Here is an 18193-nt window from a genome sequence, read left to right on the forward strand (position 1 = left end):
ACATGGTGGAGCCCTTCATTTCATCTCCATAAGAAACCTTCAGTCATCTTTTAATTGACTCATAACGAAATTCTTCATCACAAAACCTACTCTAAATGCTTTTCCAAGTTTTTCAAGTTTACTTTTTTTGAAATTAAAAACAAAGTGTTTGTGAAACACTGATCCCCCCGTTTAGCAACATAGCAAAGATAAAACTTTTTTTAAATGCAAAATAAATATATAGTACCCAAAAATAAGGTTTTCCCACAATTCGATTGTGAAATATGAACCCCTAGCAAACCTGTTCAAAAGTTATGGCCAAGGGAAGGTTTGAAAGATAGGTCAAACTCCAGGGTAAGGTTAGGGGGACAAAGTTGTTGGTTTCAAAAAGAAAGGTTTGTCACAAATTTTTTATGTAAAGTTAAAAGCCCTTTAACCGTTCAAAGGTATGGCCAAGTTTAAATTTTTTAAAAAGTAGGTCAAACTCCAAGGTCAAAGGAAAAAAGATTTTGATATCGAATAAAAGGTCGTCACAAGGCTTAAATATGTATGAAAGCTAATTTCAGCCCTTTCAAAAGTTATAGTCATGGTTTTTTTTTTAAAATAGGTCAAACTTAAAGGTCAAATAAAGTTCTATGTATCCGATGAAAAGTCTTCTCACAAAGATTACATATGTGAAGTAGGAAAGCCCTATTTGTCCCTTCAAAAGTTACGGCCAAGGTAAAAGTTTTTACATAAGTACTGAAGTCTAATGGTCAAGGTAAAAGGTCAAAATTGCGGGTTTCCAATAATGGTCTTGTCACAAGAAATACATATGTAAAATATGAAAGTCCTAGTATCTACCGTTAAAAAGTTATGGCCAAAGTAGGTCAAATTCCAAGGTCAAGGTCACGGGGTAAAGTTCTTGGAAGGCAATGAAGTGTTTTTCACAAGGATTATATATGTGCATTTGAAAGCTTACCCCTTATGTTCAAAGGTTATGGCCACACTTTACAAAGTGCAATAAAATCTATTTATTTGAATCATTGCTATTTTGCTTTGGTACTTGGTGCATTATGGGTAAAACAGAAAATTCTGCAACAAAATATGGCTTAAAGTAACTTTAAGAAATTAGGAAATTATTTGTAGAATGAATGTAAATTTATTTAAAAATTTTTTAAAGTTGAAACATGCTAGAATTTCAAATTTCCCATTTACTGAGAAAAAAGCTTTTTTCGCTCATTTTGATTCATTTCAATTGTTTTTTATTTTTTTCAAACTTTTTCTGTTGTAAAAATTATTTATATAATTTATCTACTTTTCCCCCACGAAACATCATCTGATTTCAACATCACGCTTTTTAGAAATTGAGCTATTCTTGTTTTGAGTGAAGCAAAATGTTTGCAACATATTTTTAGATTGCTATACTTTTTTTGGGATTTTTTTTTGTGATTTGCATGAAATCAAATTTATTGTTTTTTGATAAAATTATTGCGATTTTAACATTTTTGAAAAAATATTGGCATTCATAATAACAAGAGAAACATTTATGAGTCAAAAGAAGTTAGATAGAAATAAATAATTATAGAATTTGATGAAACGTGCAATCATTGCTGGTGTTTGTGCTATACTTGATTTGCATGTTGTCGCGATTGATACAAAAATGTATGTTTGATTTGCCTAGAATACTAGTACTTCTTGAAGAATGGTGGCGTATAGGGGGGGGGATAATAAAACCCTTTCTCAAATTTATGTCATGAAATATTAATAACTTACAATGTATTGATAAATACATGTTATATATTTTCACTAATATTTTAAAGGTATTTTAAAAAGGGAAAAAAAGGCTTCACAAACTACTAGTATTTGAACTCTCTCCAAAGCTCATGATAGGCGTGAGACTGAATGCTTTAGCCACTGTATGCTACGGTGTCTTCTTGATGGTTAACAAAATGAATTGTTGAGACAAATAATATTTTTCCACCCATTATTAAGGTCTTCCGTTTCAGACGGAAGACCTTATAGAGATTCTACTGTTTTTTCTTCTTCTTCTTCTTATTTTTTTCCCCAATTCTTGTCGGCAGGATTTCTGAGATGGCTGACGAGATTTTCCTGAAATTTTCAGGGATGATAGAGAATGAAAAAACCCCGAGACGTTTTTTTTTTAATTTTTTTCAAAATTCACTTCGGGTCGTCAGATATGTCCGATTTCCGCTTTTTTCAAAAATATTTAATCCGAGTGAGATCTCAGAAACGGTAAGAGATTAAGGCACTAAACTTACAGGGATGATAAATCTTGATAAGTAGGCAAATCCATTTGGGTTAAGATCGTCGGCCGTCACTTCCGGTCGTCACAGGAAGTGATCATAAATATAAAAAATTTCAACTTTTTCTTTATAAAATTTTTTTTTGCATCACATTATAGCATCTTATTTGTCGTTTCGAAATATGTCAGTCCCACCGGAATCAAAAACGACAACTTCCGGTTATAAGAGAAAAACTGCATATTTTGAGCATTTTTCTTTCCCATAATTATTTTTAATACATAAAGCATTTGTAATGATTTTTGGATATGTTATATAGACTGCAAATGTCTACAGTAGCGTCAAATATATCTATGAAATTCACTTCCGGTCGCGTGATTTCCTGTCGTCAAAATGAGAAGTTATCACAGCTAGATATCAAAAACGGTAAGAGATTTAGTCACCAAACTTATAGGACTAACATATCTTGATAAGTAGACAAATCCATTTGTAATAAGATCGCCCACCGTCACTTCCGGTTGTCACAGGAAGTGATTAAAGAAATCGAAAATTTCAACTTTTCTTTTATGAAACTTTTTTACATCACTTATAGCATCTTATTTGTTGTTTCAAAATTTATCAGTCCCACAAAAACGACAACTTCCGGTTATAAAAGAAGAACTACAAAATATGAGTATTTTTCTCTCCCATTTATACTTTTTATAGATAAAGTATTTGTTATGATTTTTGAATATGTTATTCAGACTGCATATGTCTACAGTAACGTCAAATATCCTTATGAAATTCACTTCCGGTCGCGTGATTTCCTGTCCCAAAAATGAGAAGTTATCATAGCTATATCTCGTAAACTGTAAAAAATTACGACGCCAAACTTATAGGAATGGTAGAATTTGAAGAGAATGCAAATCTATTTGGGTTAACATCGTCCGCCGTCACCTCCGATGTCACAGGAAGTGATCAAATAAATAAAAAAAATTCCATAATTCTTTATGGAATCTTTCTTAGTAATACATTATAGCATCTAATTTGTAGTTTTGAAATATATCTGTCCCACTGGAAACAAAATCGACAACTTCCGGTTATGAGAGAAAATTTGCATAAATTGAGTATCAGACTAAATCATAAATATCTTTTAAAAGAGAGTATTTGAAATGATCTTAGGACATGTCATTCAGACTGAAATGTCTAGAGTAACCTCAAATATCTTTTTTTTTTAAATTAACTTCCAGTCAGGTAGGTTCTCAAAATGAGATGTTAACATTACGAGATCTCTTAAACTGTAACAGATCAAGACACTAAACAAATACAGCGTAAAATGTGTCTGTCGTCACTTCCGGTCGTCAGAAGAAGTGATAAAAAAATTGAAAATGTTTTTTGTAAATGTTCTTAAGGCTATAATTGTCTAAAGTAATGTGGAGAATCTTGGTAAGTTACACCTCCGGCAGTTTGTTTTCCTGTATCGTTTTAAATATTATATGCCTTTTTTAACACAGAGAAACGTTCATTCATACAGATAAATAGAGGAGAACGGTAGACCGTTTTTGTTGCTGTAGCAACAGGAGTTTCTAGTTTAATTTATCCTTGGTCGTTTTTTTTTTGGCTTACTTCTTTCACCCAACTGTTAGACCTTTGTTTTTATAATAAATTTGATCACGAAATGCTCCGTTTACTTGATCAATACATAAGACTCACTGCGGGTGTGTCCGGTCAATGATCAATACTCCTCCTAGCCACCTGTTCCAATCTCTGGTATTCAAGGGAGTTCGTATTTATGCCCTGCTCACACATTCGTATTGTTTGTAAATTTTTCGACATAAATAAATACTCATTATCCTCACTTTTTTTAACATTCCAGAAATATTCGACTTTTAAATAGAATGGGTTCAGACTCCATTTAGAAAAGACACAATGGGTTTACTTTTCCGTGATATAAGCACAAAACTTAGGATTTAATATTAATGTACCCATTTTCCACTAAAGAAGTTTAAAAAACAATTTTCAATCAACATGTCTTTCAGTACAATACTATTATATGAATCAAATATGTTGAAGATGACATTACCGACAACATAATTTTAGAAAAATGAAACTTTTCCGTCATAGAGCGAGTGATTGTCCTCGCCTTATACACTTTCTCTTTTATAAATCTATGATAAAGAGATTATAATGCAACTTTTGTAATATTTCACCTATTTTCACACTATCATCAGATTTCAGAACTTAAAGCCAAGAATCTGAAACAGAATCTATGAAGATCAAAGAAATTAAAAAAATATATAGTTACGGAAATTTATTGATTATCAGAGATATGCTTTGATTTTTATGAAAAAAGATCCAAGCATTCTTCGAGAGATGTTGTACCCGTTTGTTTTCTTTTTATTACATGAAAACATTTTTTAATATTTCATGCAATCTCTTCTTAACGCTTATTTGGCGGAATTGAAATTTGTAAATGAACGAAGCGGCATTAAGATTTGAAGCTGAATGCGTTTTAATCATTATGTTTTCTTATCAAAACTTTGCATGCATATATATACCACTAAATATTTACAAAACTATGTGTATATATCAAGTCAAAGAGTTGAAATCGATCTTTAAAATTGTTTAAGATTTTACAATTTGGTAAACGACATAAATTTTTTTACTTTGGTATGTTTTTGTTGATGAATGACTGACATAAGTTGATGGAAAAAATGAGAATACCGGTATATATGGAAGAATGTAGCTTGTCCACCAATTAAGCCGACCCCCTCCCCAACCATAAAGTAGGGTTTTTGTGTTGGGATCTTTAAATGTTATGGACAATTGCAACAATGTAATCCCCTCCCCTTCCCAAAGAAGTTTATGCTGGATCCATCCTTTATTCCGGAATAAAAAAATGGAACTAAACATATTAATTAACGAAATAAAAACGTCATTAGAATTGTTTCCATTAGAAAATAAAAAGATACTTCCACGAAAGGCCACACTACTTTTTCTATAATTTATACAAATACATATGTATCACATTCACTGACTGAGCATAAAACATAATTGAACTAGGCCTAATTGCTATATGTATACTCGAAAACAGTATAGCTGTCATGACAACAAAGATAGCCTTCTGGATATTTTCTATGCAAACCTAAAATAGCTCCGGAAAAGTTGGGTAGGTGCATATTTGATGTGATTTTCAAGATATAAAGAAGACCTTGTGGTCAAATTTGATAGCTAACGTTTGAATAGGATTTATATTAAACACAACAATAAATGTTTTATTGAAGTAATATCAAGAGTCCTTTTTTCATAAGTATGCGGATATCTCCAAGGCCAAAATGTTAAATATATTGGTACACAATGAAAGGTCTTGCCACAATAATACATATTTGAAGTATAAAAAAGTCTTGTAATATACTGTTCAAAAAATATGGCCGAAATGAAAGTTTTGAACGTTTTGAAACGTAGACAGACAGACAGCTAGATGGACGGATACGACAAAAAAAACTATATACCCCCGAAACTTTGTTTACGGATGCATAAAAATATGTTATTGTTAATCATTCGAAGCCTACTTCTATTTTGAAAAATAATTTTTTTTGCATATAAAGAAATTGAAATTTGTATGTAGAGTCTGTGAGATGATTTTACCAAATTGACATAGATAATTTAACTGCAAAAGGATTTTGGGTTATCCGAAATTTTTTTGATTTTCTTAAATTGTTAGGAAATATTATTTTTAATAATCTTTCAAAATTTAAATTTTTCTTATTTTGTGAAGTCATATAGAGGAACATCATGATTCAGAAACAAAAGGTTTGATCGTTTACAAAGAGAGAAAAACACTTTTTGCTGATTGTTGGCTCAAATATGTGCTTAGATCTGGACATATTTTATACATTTTTAAACTTTTGTTTCTTATTATAAATTTTATGTACATTTAAAAAGATTTTCTCGGGTGTTTGATTGTGTTAAAAATTACAACTAAATTCATTATTCTATAATAATTTTGAGAGGCAGAAAAGATATTTTCATACGCCATCATTCCGCCAAAATATATTCCCTGCTAGTTACCAACTCATTTTTTCATATATATTTTAAGTTATACAATTGTAATAAGGAAGGAAAATAGGATCTTTTTAAATATCTTACATTAAAATATATAAGACATACAGGCAATCAATTAGACTTTAGATATTTCATCTTATCAAAAACAAGACAAGAATCCCATCTTACTAGATTATAATTTTGTCCAAAATAAGTATTTCCAAATCAACACAAAAACCTTTATATGTATGGTGAAAATCTTAACTCCAAAAATTATTATTATTATATTTTTTTTATAGATTTTATATACATCTGAATAGATGTCAACTATACATATATTTTAAAACGCATGGATGCAGTTTTTTTTTTGACGTAATTCAATGTACAAATTATAAAATTTCTCTTATCGTTTTTAAAAGCAAAACAACTTTACAAATAAGCCAAGTTTCTATAAAGGTATTTTGTTACTATTTAATATGAAACGATGTTAATAAAATGAAGTTGTTTTTCTTTTGTATGAAGTCTTCACAAAGTTTTTATATGATGTACATGTAGTTACCATTTTAATACATGATATGTCCATTTCATCAATTACTTCTTATAAAGTCTTTGATGGCTTTCACGGCCTTACCGTTTATATGACAGTCGTAACATTGTTCGGAATCGCTATATACTATATTAGCAAAAGATGAGACCCTGCTATTTCTATTTTCTGTTAGAAGGTTTTCCGGCTCTATGTCCGGCTCTATGTCACGTTCACAATAGTGCATTACAATAAGCATTATTTTTGGTTGACCTGAAAATATATAAATTAGCTACTATATGAAATGATAAAAAGAGGATTATGTATTTCTTGATACAAGTTTAATTTTTGCTACCTAAAAAATGAACGTGTTTTCTTAAATAAAAACAAAATTCCATATGTTATGAATGATTCGAATAATAATAATAATTATGATTACCTAATATTTTGAAATAATTCAAAGTCTCTGTAATGTCATCTTGAAGGCGAGACTTCTTCGGACAAAGTATAATTACTGTGTTCGTAATTACTTGAAGATCTTTCCACTCGAGGTTGCACGATCGCAAATACTTGTTTTGAAAGTTTTGAAATGTATTTCGACAATATGCTTGAAGTGGGGATGTTGTCACTATAGGATAAAAAAATATACAAACAATAAATGCCTTTTACATCAGTGAAAATAATTGTAAGATCTTCCCTATTCATTCCAATCATCCTTATCAATTTACTTAATTTTCCTTTTTTCTTTTCGTACAATTACAAAAGGTCAAAAGAAAAAAAATCTTCAAACATATGAAATTGTCATTCAGTTTTCTTTAATTTTGTTATTCAGTTTTTCATTCAACTGATTTTTATTTACTTGATGCGTAAATAATCTGTAAGACTCACCGTGAATTGATTTCGTTAAAAGGCGACCATTTTCTTCACTGTCTTCTGATTGGAAAAGATACAAAGGTAATAAATGATTTACATTGTACTATCAGAGAAAAAGAAGTATTTAAAACTACATTCATTTCAATATTCAATGAAGAGAAATCAATGATATTTAAACAGTTTTTATCATTTAAATTTCCTTTTTAATGATATATATTCAATCTGTTGATTTATTATTTTGTTTGATTATAATGACTTAAAAGTGAACTTTGTTCATTATATTTATATTTTAGTATTATACGATACAATCTGTTTTTCAGACGGACTTTATGCATACTACAGTTTAAAGTGGTTTATTTTCATTAAAATACAAATTTATAGGAATACATTTCCAAGATTCTTTCTTGAATGGAACATAGAGTATTTCATTAACAAATTATCGTAAGAATAATCTCTATTTTTAATCAAAATTGTGAAAATGAAGTCGGATCTAAAAGTAAAATTCTAGTGGAAAGTAATAAATCATCTAAGCTTTATTTCTCCTACCTCCTCAGACGCTCTGTTTTCAAAACATCCCCAATACTATATATTTTTCTATAATCTTCTATGTTACTTCTAATATAATAATATAAATTTGATTTTTAACTGTTTCATTAAAAAAAACAAAGCATAATAGGATATTATAATTGAGCATTTAGGTCATTATAAATTTTTGAGTAATGCCAAGTTTATGTGATCCAAAATATGCTTAGCTGGAAAAAATAACGAAGGCCTAAGTCTGAGTTAACCAAGCTTTATGCTAAACGTGAAGACCTATTGTTTTCAATCGTCAACTTTTCTTTTGAATCAATATACTGTCATCAGCTGCATAAAGGGTTTATAAAGGGTGCGCTTGAAATAAAAGATACCACAAAGTCTGACACATCTGTTTAATACTTGGATATTTTACTTGAAAAAGACCTTAATGGTAATCTAACAACCAAGCTATATGATAAATATGATGACTGCTCCAATTTTGTATTGTTTAATAGACTTTTGGGATTGAATAATCTTAATGAAAGTATTTATCCCTAATGCATATTCTTTTCATTTATCATTCACATTGGGATGGATGTCATGTAGGTAAAACAGGACTCAGGTTGGCACTTAAATCATTTATCTTCATCACTATTTCTTTTCAAGACAATCGTTTCAGAATAAAACAACAATTACGATCCCAAAGAAATATTACTGCTTTTACAGTTCTTCAAATTATTTACAATTTGATTACATAATCATTGGACAGTGACATCCAGAATAAACAATATTTTAGGTTAAAACGTATTCACAATAATGAAATTGATCACCTGCAAAACAGCAGCACAAATTCCTTAGGAAATTGAATATTGCTCGTAAGCAATCATATAACCATCGGCACATCCTTATTAGGTATCTAAAAACAGAAAAGAGAGAATACCTGATAATAGAATTATCAAAATGCTAACTTTTTTAAATTAAATAATCACTTTTTTGTTCGCTGGCTGCATAAAAATAAAAGAAAGGTTTAAAACAATTCGTCAATATTTTTCTTCTTGCTTTTAGAGATCAAATCATAAAACAATGTACAAGAATTCCCATGGGTATCAATTGCACTCCGTAAAAAGCAGACATATACATTGTATTTCTGTATTCATATGAAGCAGAATTTTGTCCAAAACCTTTTACGTGAAAAATTACACTTGCTGTGATCTTCAACTCCACATTTAGATTTACCGGCGATGTATTGTCAACAATGGTTATTTGCATATTTATGTAATTATGATTCATCCCGGTAAGCTTAAAATAAAAGATACCGCAAAGTCTGACATATCTGTTTTATATTGAGATATTTTCCGTAAAAAAGACGTTAATACTAATTAACTTTCATGCATTTCGATAAATGTGACGAATTTAACTTTTCAATTTTCATCTTCCTTCACTTACGCAGTAATAAATCTTTTTCACCTGCATACAGGGTCTATTTTTCTCAGTAGATTTCATACGTGAGAGCATGCTTTACGTATTGAAATTTGCTAAAAATAGGTAAGTTATTGACAACAAGTTGCTGAAACAAAAACATCAGCAGTCTTGTTTAAAGTCATAATTTTGTAAATCATGTATTCGATACCATGAACTTGTCTTATCAGTAAATACAATTTATTATTGATTCAAATGCTGGCTGGCGTTTTATACGAATTGTTAGGCCATTATCTGTTCATAATTGGCCATTATATACACACTGAATTGTCGACTTTTGAGCTTGAATACTGTTCGTTATCCCTTTATATTTCATTCTAATTACATTTCATAATACTAATGTCAAATAAGTTGTTTAAATAATTGTTTAAATAATGAAGCTGTTGATTTTCATCTACCTCATGTAACTCTAAAACACCCGATTTCCCTTTCAAAATGAAAAAAAAAAAATTAAAGGAAGTAAGTGAATAATACGTTTTCTTTCAACATTATGAATAACATGATCATTAAACAAGTTTACATTTTACAAACATTATTATTAATTATCGTGATAAGAGAGTAGTACAGGTTATACATATATCGATTCTATTATATAAGACCGCGGAACATTAAGTGGCAAGATTAGAAATATAGAGCTTACGTAATTTCTATCTGTGACAATCAAAACATTCAATGATAGACAATGAAATGGGCGGGTACAATTCGATGAGGACGCGGAGAAAACATTGAAATTCTAGTTTGAAATTCAATTTCAATCCACCTGTGCTTTTTTCAAACGCAAAGTGTGAATGTACATGTATGATCCAAAAGACAAATGATACCAATGAAAAGTTCACTTGTATAAGACAATTAAGTAAAGTTACAAAAACGTGGCTCTCAAAATTGCTCAACATTGATAGGAGTTTTGAAAATGAAGACTTTCTAAACAAATCACGAAACATCTCAAAAATATTAAAAGCAAAGAAAACTGACACTGACATCATAAAAATGAAGATAATGTTAATTAATATTATAAATCCTATTAACACTTGTTGAATTTTTATTTTATGTCGGGAAAACATTGTGGTATAGACAAAACTTTGTTTTGTTACTTTTGTTAATTTCCAAAGTCTGAAATTTACATAATATAATTGGCAAACTACATTGGTTCACAAGTCATTTACAATAACAAAAACTAAATCGACATAGAAAAATAGTCTTGAATCTTTAAACATTACAACAATTAGGCTCCTTCTCCATTACTTTCGTGATTTTCGTACATTCCTCTTCACACTACACTTTAACAAAATCAAACAAAATCTGCAACCACTTTTTTCATCTTCTTTGAAGCAATTCTATTTTCGTTACATTCATAGCATCCTGATTCATCACTGTACAAAATATTGATAACATCTTCGAAACGAGCATCCTCATTTGGCAAAGAAATATCAAGCTGTACACCTTTAACGCAGTAGTGTAGAATAATTAATATAGGCTTTACTGCATCTGTTAGGAAGTAAGCATTGTAATGAATTACAGAAAGATTCACTAAGATATTTTAAAACGACCTTATTTTATCGTCTCTTTTCACTCACAACAGGTAAAGGGCTCATAATGAATGAGTTTGTGAAATACTGTACTTCATTTAAATAAATAATAAAGCAATTTACTTTGTACATAAGCTTTATTGAAAAAAAAATTCTTATGCAGAAGCACATATAACATATATCATACATACCTGAAAGACAAACACTTGATTTTGTGTGTGCTATATCATCTTCTAAGCGAGACATTTTTAAACATACAAGAAAAACCTTTTCTTGCAAGGCCACTTCGTTTGCACTTGTTTTCCAAATAAATTCGTACGGCAAAGAATTAACTTCTTTAAACATACACATAATTTTTCTGCATTCATTTTCTCTTGCATTGCACAGGAAATACAATTTTGTTTTGTCTAGAAAGAATATGATTTTGTTTAGTGTACTTTTTGCTATATTTTAATGAAACATATGGAAATTTCAGATAATAAAAAATGTCTTTTATACCTGGTGTGGTAAAAGGATTCCATGACTTGCTGCGTTTGGGGTTCCTCGTCTTGCAAATGGAGGATTTTCGCATCTGTTTTTCTTCCGAAAAGTCTAGATATAATTTTGAATTTTTGTGTGATTTCGTTTTATAAAAAAAAAACAACCAAAAGGGAAATTTATAAGTAGAATTAATACCAAAATCCAAAATAGTCCAACTTTAAACCAGAGTGTGTATTTGGTTTGTGTTTGCGCCCGTGGATGATGAAATTGCATTGTGATTTCACAAATTTTTAGCTCACCTGAGCCGAAGGCTCAAGTGAGCTTTTCTGATCACATTTTGTCCGTCGTCCGTCTGTCTGTCTGTCTGTCCGTCTGAAACTTTTCACATTTTCTATTTTCTCAAGAACCACTGGGCCAATTTTGACCAAACTTTTTTCTTGGGTGAAGGAAATTTAAATTGTTAAAATGAAAAAAAGTCCCCTCACAAGGGGAGATAGGAAATAAAAAAAAATTTTTTGATAAATCAAAAAAATCTTCTTTTCTTATGCTAACCACTGGGCCAGAAAAGCTGAAACTTAATGGAAGCATTCTAGGAAAGTGAACATTTAATTGCTTATTTCATCATCCCCCGGGGTAGGGCAGTTATATAACTTTTGTGATGGGGAATCAAAAATTTACAAAATATATAGGAAAATTCTTTGAAAATCTTATTTTTTTAGAACCACTGGGCCAGAAAATATGAAACTTATGTGGAAAAATTTCCTGGGGTAGTGTAAATTATAATTTTTCATAAATCATGACCCCCGGGGGTAGGGCGGGGCCACAATGGTGAATCAAAGTTTTTAGAAATATATAGGAAAATTCTTTGAAAATCTTCTTCTCAAGAACCACTGGGCCAGAAAAGCTGTATATATTGGAAGCATTCTGGGGTAGTGTAGTTGAAATTTTTCAAGTCATGACCCCCCGGGGTAGGGCGGGGCCACAATGGGGAATCAAATATTTACATAGAAATATATAGGAAAATTCTTTGAAAATCTTCTTCTCAAGAACCACTGGGCCAGAAAAGCTGAAACTTATGTGGAATATGCAATAGCTACCACGGGCAGTTTAAAACCTGTAGGAAAATTAATTTACAAATTTTTCAAAACGAATACATAATTATCTCAACAGCTTGTCATTGGCGGGGCCAAATGGGGAATCAAAAATTTACATGGAAATATATAGGAAAATTCTTTGAAAATCTTCTTCTCAAGACCACTGGGCCAGAAAAGCTGAAACTTATGTGGAAGCATCCTGGGGTAGCTTTATTTAAATTGTTCAAACCATGAAACCGGGGGTAGGGCGGGGCCACAATGGGGAATCAAAGTTTTACATAGAAATATATAGGAAAATTCTTTGAAAATCTGAACATCTCAAGAACACTGGGCCAGGAAAGCTGAAATTTATGTGCAAATCGAAGCATCCTGGGGTATTGTAATTTCAAAATGTCTAAATCATGATCAGTGGGGTAGGGTGAGGTCAAAGAAATATGCATTAAAACTAAATCTGGTAAAGAACAGAATGGTCAAAGCTTCTCAGGTGCCATAAAATGTGGCCCATGGGCACTCTTGTTTTACCATGTTATCTATGAAGAATAAATATTGAGGAAAACATTGTTTTGGTCTATGTTGATACATTCTATTTTGAATAGGCTTTTGTTGTTACCAGTAGAATTTGATAGTTGCTTGTAATGATATCGATTTTATATCCGCGAAGACATCCTGTTCACGTATCTATTATCATGATTTTCAAATTACAAGAATTGTTATCATTTAAAGAAAAGAATTGTTATTCAGTTTTTGTTAATAAATAAATGGAAATGAATTTTAAATTTCTCAATCATAAAAGACATAAATGTTGAAAAATAATGTGACATGAATAAAAACTACATGAACATGTATAAGAAAATAAAGGGTTGATTTTAAACGAAAATGATCTTTTGACCTTGCTTACTGTTCGTTATCTCCAAATGAAAAATTGTAGACTCTACTTAAAATTTAGACAAGACCTTATTAGACAAAAAACTAATCCCTTACATTTTACACTTTAACAAATGTATTTGACCATGTTACACCAAAATGGTTAGTGGTTTATCAGATGTATAAAATCAATTTTAATACCAAAAAGAATCTATCACAGGATGAAAATCCACCATTCAGTCGACTTAATGGTAACTGAATGCCCACGGAATGGTCACTGAAAGGTCGCTGAAAAGACCATTTCCCGTGACCTTTCCGTGATCATTCAGTTACCATTCAGTCGACTGAATGGCACATACATTTCAGTGACCTTTCAGCCATCGTTCAGTTGCATCTTTTTACTGAATAATCAGCTTATTTTTTAACTTAAAAAAATTATTTCACTTTTTCCTTGTAAAGTAGCATTAAATTTATCTAATTCCGAATAAAACATTGAGGGAAAAAATTAATGTAAGAAAAAAAAATTGTGCATACCGCCGGAATCGAACCCTGGTCTCCTACTCTAGTGTCCGCGACCTTATCAATTGAGCTACAGTTTCTTGAATTGAATTAAAATCAATCAAATTGTATAAATCGATGGAACAATCGGTTCACCTGTTGTACCGAGGAACTGCGATGTGTATATATCTTGTATATCTTTTGTATATTCTATGTTAGTTGCGCGGATTTTGGGGACACAATGATTAATTACACATCTCCCAAAGAAATGATGACAATTATCATCGACGGTCACCTGTTTCTGTGTCAGATATGCGAGATCATTGTAAACTTAATTCTCTATCTAGAAATTTAGTAGAATAAAATGTAATTTTAAAAGCTAGACTCTACAAAATTTAGTTTTTCCTACGAGAGGCATGTATTAATGATTTATTCTATTCATGTAAAATGATTTTAAAATGATGTCTTTCAAAAGCTAAAATATCCTATGGTTTTGAAATTAATTAAGAAACGAAATTGATGGGGAATCAAAGTTTTACAAAAGATATTACGACTAAAACCAAACACTTCAGATTACTGTAAAATTTTGAAAAATTAATAATTCTCTTTTAAATTTTCTGTGTAAAAATATCTTACCACATTCTTTTTAAAATGTTTAAAATAATTTTCGATATAATGTTAATTAAAAAGTTATATAAATAATTATACTTGGTCTTTTAAAGTTGTAAATTCTTTTGTAAAACGGACCCCAGGTATATAAGGGACCTTCCAGAAAAGATGTAAATCAAATAAATTCTGTCTCATCAATCAAAAATAGATACTTCCATGAAAAATACACGTTTAAGCACTATAGAATGTTATGCGGCATTTATGTAAATTTTGATTCAATTATCGGATCATTATTCTTTATCACTTGACGAAATTTTGTTTTCTAAATGTAATTAGAAAATTAATAAAAATCATTTTGAATAAATATTTATTTTATAAATAATAATATCATTTATACATATTTTAGGTACGCGAATTTAATTACGATAAGTAAAAAACACAATTAAGATTGAATAATAAATCTTTAGTCAAAATATTGCTTCATTGATAAGGGAAAAAATATCTGCATGATTATAAATTAATAAGCTAATGAAAAAAATCGCAAAATTGAGACTAAAATTAAATATCACTGAAAGGTGGCGGAAAGGTCACTGAAAGACGACAGAAAGGTCACTGAAAGTCGCCGTAAAGGTCACTGAAAGACCACAGAAAGGTCACTGAAAGTCGACGGAAAGGTCACTGAAAGTTGATGGAAAAGTCACTGAAAGTTGACAGAAAGGTAACTGAAAGTTAACGGAAATATGTTCGCTGAATGGTGACTCATAAAAGACATGAAATGTGACTGAAAGGCAACTGAAAGGTCACTGAAATGTATGTGCCACTTCGGTGGCTGAATGGTATTTGAAAATTCACCAAAGTCGCCTTTAAGTTTTAACTGAAAGGTCTTGTTTCTTCCTGTGTATTGGAATATTTCAACTGATTATGTACCTCCTGTATTTTCATACCCTTTCCTTGACAGAAGAAGTCTTTTCAGTTCTTCAATCGAAAATTTATTTCCATAAAATATATTGCGGCATTCACTAAAACGCAAATCTAGAACACTGGAAAATCTACGGTTGTAGTGGGACGGTCTTGTGATATCCATTCCTTCTTCACAATGATAAATGATAACTAAAATGGTATCTTTTGCTAAAAGAAAAAAAAACAAAGAAATTGATATCAATCTGTTTGTACAGATCTATTTTTTTCCAAGATGAAATACAATCCAAATACTTGCGATTACTTTACTTAGCGGAACTCTTTCGCGATGGAGGTAGGAAACGTCTGTTTGATGTAGGCAAATGCACTATTTAATACAATGCAAGATCGATCATTGTAGAATTTATAAGGACAGATAAGTAAAACATCCTAGTGGTATACCTTGCAAAACAATCGCTATACCAGCCTAATGAGAAGGATATGGAGATAACGAACAGTATTCAATCTCAAAGTCCATAAAACAATACAAAATAAGAGCAGAGCAAACACGGACCCCCGAAGCATCAGAGGTGGGATCAGGTGCCATGGAGGAGTGAACATCCCCTGCCGACCGGTCACACCCGCCGTGAGCTCCTTGTCATGATCAGGAAATAACGGAAAAAACCGTCATCAATTCAGTGTATAAATAATGGACTAACAATTGGTATGAAAAAAGTCAGTCAGCATTTGACTCAGTGATAAATTGTATTTGCTGACAAGGTCATTGTATCGACCATAGAACTTACAAAATGATGACTTTAAACGAAATAAATTTTTGAGAGGAGCCAATCGTAAATTGTGACTTTTTTAACGATATTTTTAATTAAGCGGACTCTTCTCGTTAAATTTTCATTGAAAATCGTCACATTTTAAAGCAGATAAAATATTCTAAGCTTTCCTTCTTTGACAATCTTCTATTTGGAGTTCAATATCTGGCAAAACATTGTGATTTCTGCATTAAATTGTTGTAATCAGTCGATTGTCACTACTGTAAACAACGTCATGTGCCCCAGAAATTTAGACCTTTCTCGACTCCCCCGCAAAAGAGCGGTAGTAAGTTAGATAACTGCGAGGTACTTATTGGTAGTCGCGATATTACGCATTGGTACACAATTGAATTTAAAATTACGAAAAAATAAAAAAAGAAAATTTTCAACATCAATTTTCATCGAAAGCAATAGCATAAGATTCAAAAGCAATAAAGCATGAATTGTTTCTTCTATTTGAAGACAAAAATGTCTTGGCTAACAATGTCAAGAAGAAAGTTTGGCAGAATTATGCATCATAGGGTCTATTCTATAATCTATAATCTATTTTTGTGCCAGAAATCATACCGATGGATGACGGACACCTTACTATTGTATAGCTCTTCTGGTTTCTTACCAGTATAGCTAAAATTATAGTATTCTCCAGGCTCATGGCAAGAAGGTCAAAGTCGTTGATAAGTTTGTCTAATCCAGATGTTTTGTGTTTAGTAATCTAGCTAAATACGATGCAAAAATCCTCACTAAAAGTTCCTTTCATTACACCTAATTGTTTAAAATTCTGTATTATTCAAACTGTTGTCTAATTCCACCAATCTTTAAAATGAAATATGAAAGCCTTAGAACAGTTTTATCAAAAAATTGTACCAAGTTTAAAGATTAAAAAATGTTATATTTTTCTGTAATGGTCAAAGAATAAAAAAATTTCAATGTACTCGTAAGTAATGAAAAGTTTTATACAAAAGATACAAACGGGAAGGATGGACACCATAGCAAAAAAACTGTACAGAAGATAGGGTCATAATTAAAATTTGATTTTTTAAGGTATTATTTAAGGTCAAATGCATTCACACTGAAAGAAAGATCTTGTCACAAGGTATATCTACGTAAATAAACAATACAATAGCTTCACCAATCAGAGGTTATGGGCAAAGTTAGTTTTTACGGACAGACAAACCGTTGAAAAGATGGACTGAACGACAGACAGACACAGTACAATATATTACCCCACATTTTTGTGTTAAGGGTGGCATAAAAAATCCAATGTCTGTATCGTAACTTTTTAAACCAACTAGCTGTATAATATCCTTCATTTCTTTAGTTAAATCATACACACTATTTGGTATTTGGATTTTATTTTTCTTGGAGAAAGTTTTATAATCTGAGGGTCATTCGTCCAATTCATTTTTCACTAGATATACAAACAAAGTAAAATAGATTTCTTGTAATATGTTTGATAAAAAAATATTTCTTTTTTGCATTATTTACCACTTTTTTCCTGTAAAGATAGCAGTGAACCATCAACATTGTCTGTATTCAGACATATTGCTAAATCCGGTACTTTTTGAGACTTTTCATCAATCCAAAGCAGCGGAATACCCAGCATTTTTTCAATATATTGTTGAACCACATGTTTTTGCACCTTGTTATCTGCTATTGCTGAGATTGCATTTAAAGATTCTGCTTTTTCTGGTTTGAAAAATAACATATCATAAAATTATCACTCAGTCTTTTAAATCAACTTCAGCAGTAGTCTTTAAAAGAG

General features: G+C 30.7%; 1 protein-coding gene across 1 annotated transcript; it reads right to left on the reverse strand.

Moving 5' to 3' along the window:
* Window positions 1-6832: 6832 nt before the first annotated feature.
* Window positions 6833-18155, reverse strand: LOC134258975 (uncharacterized). Its single transcript, XM_062741569.1, has 7 exons — window positions 17917-18155; window positions 15652-15835; window positions 11661-11753; window positions 8988-9073; window positions 7657-7701; window positions 7208-7396; window positions 6833-7041 (listed from the first exon to the last, which is right to left on the reverse strand). Exons 1-7 carry the CDS (start codon window positions 18134-18136, stop codon window positions 6833-6835), a joined length of 1026 nt encoding a protein of 341 aa, XP_062597553.1. The 5' UTR covers window positions 18137-18155.
* Window positions 18156-18193: the final 38 nt, after the last annotated feature.

The sequence above is a fragment of the Saccostrea cucullata genome, unplaced genomic scaffold (assembly GCF_032062105.1).
Source record: "Saccostrea cucullata isolate Sc308-1 unplaced genomic scaffold, CSIRO_AGI_Scuc_v1 ctg13094, whole genome shotgun sequence".
Taxonomy (NCBI): Eukaryota; Metazoa; Mollusca; class Bivalvia; order Ostreida; family Ostreidae; genus Saccostrea; species Saccostrea cuccullata.

What these genes read in the sequence shown, in the direction of transcription:
- LOC134258975 (XM_062741569.1), bottom strand. Translation starts at nt 18,136, where the DNA reads ATGTTATTTTTCAAACCAGAAAAAGCAGAATCTTTAAATGCAATCTCA. An exon ending in TTTAACGAAATCAATTCACG is followed by an intron (nt 7,397 to 7,656) that starts GTGAGTCTTACA and finishes TTTATCCTATAG; the next exon opens with TGACAACATCCCCACTTCAA. An exon ending in GAATTATTTCAAAATATTAG is followed by an intron (nt 7,042 to 7,207) that starts GTAATCATAATT and finishes ATATATTTTCAG; the next exon opens with GTCAACCAAAAATAATGCTT.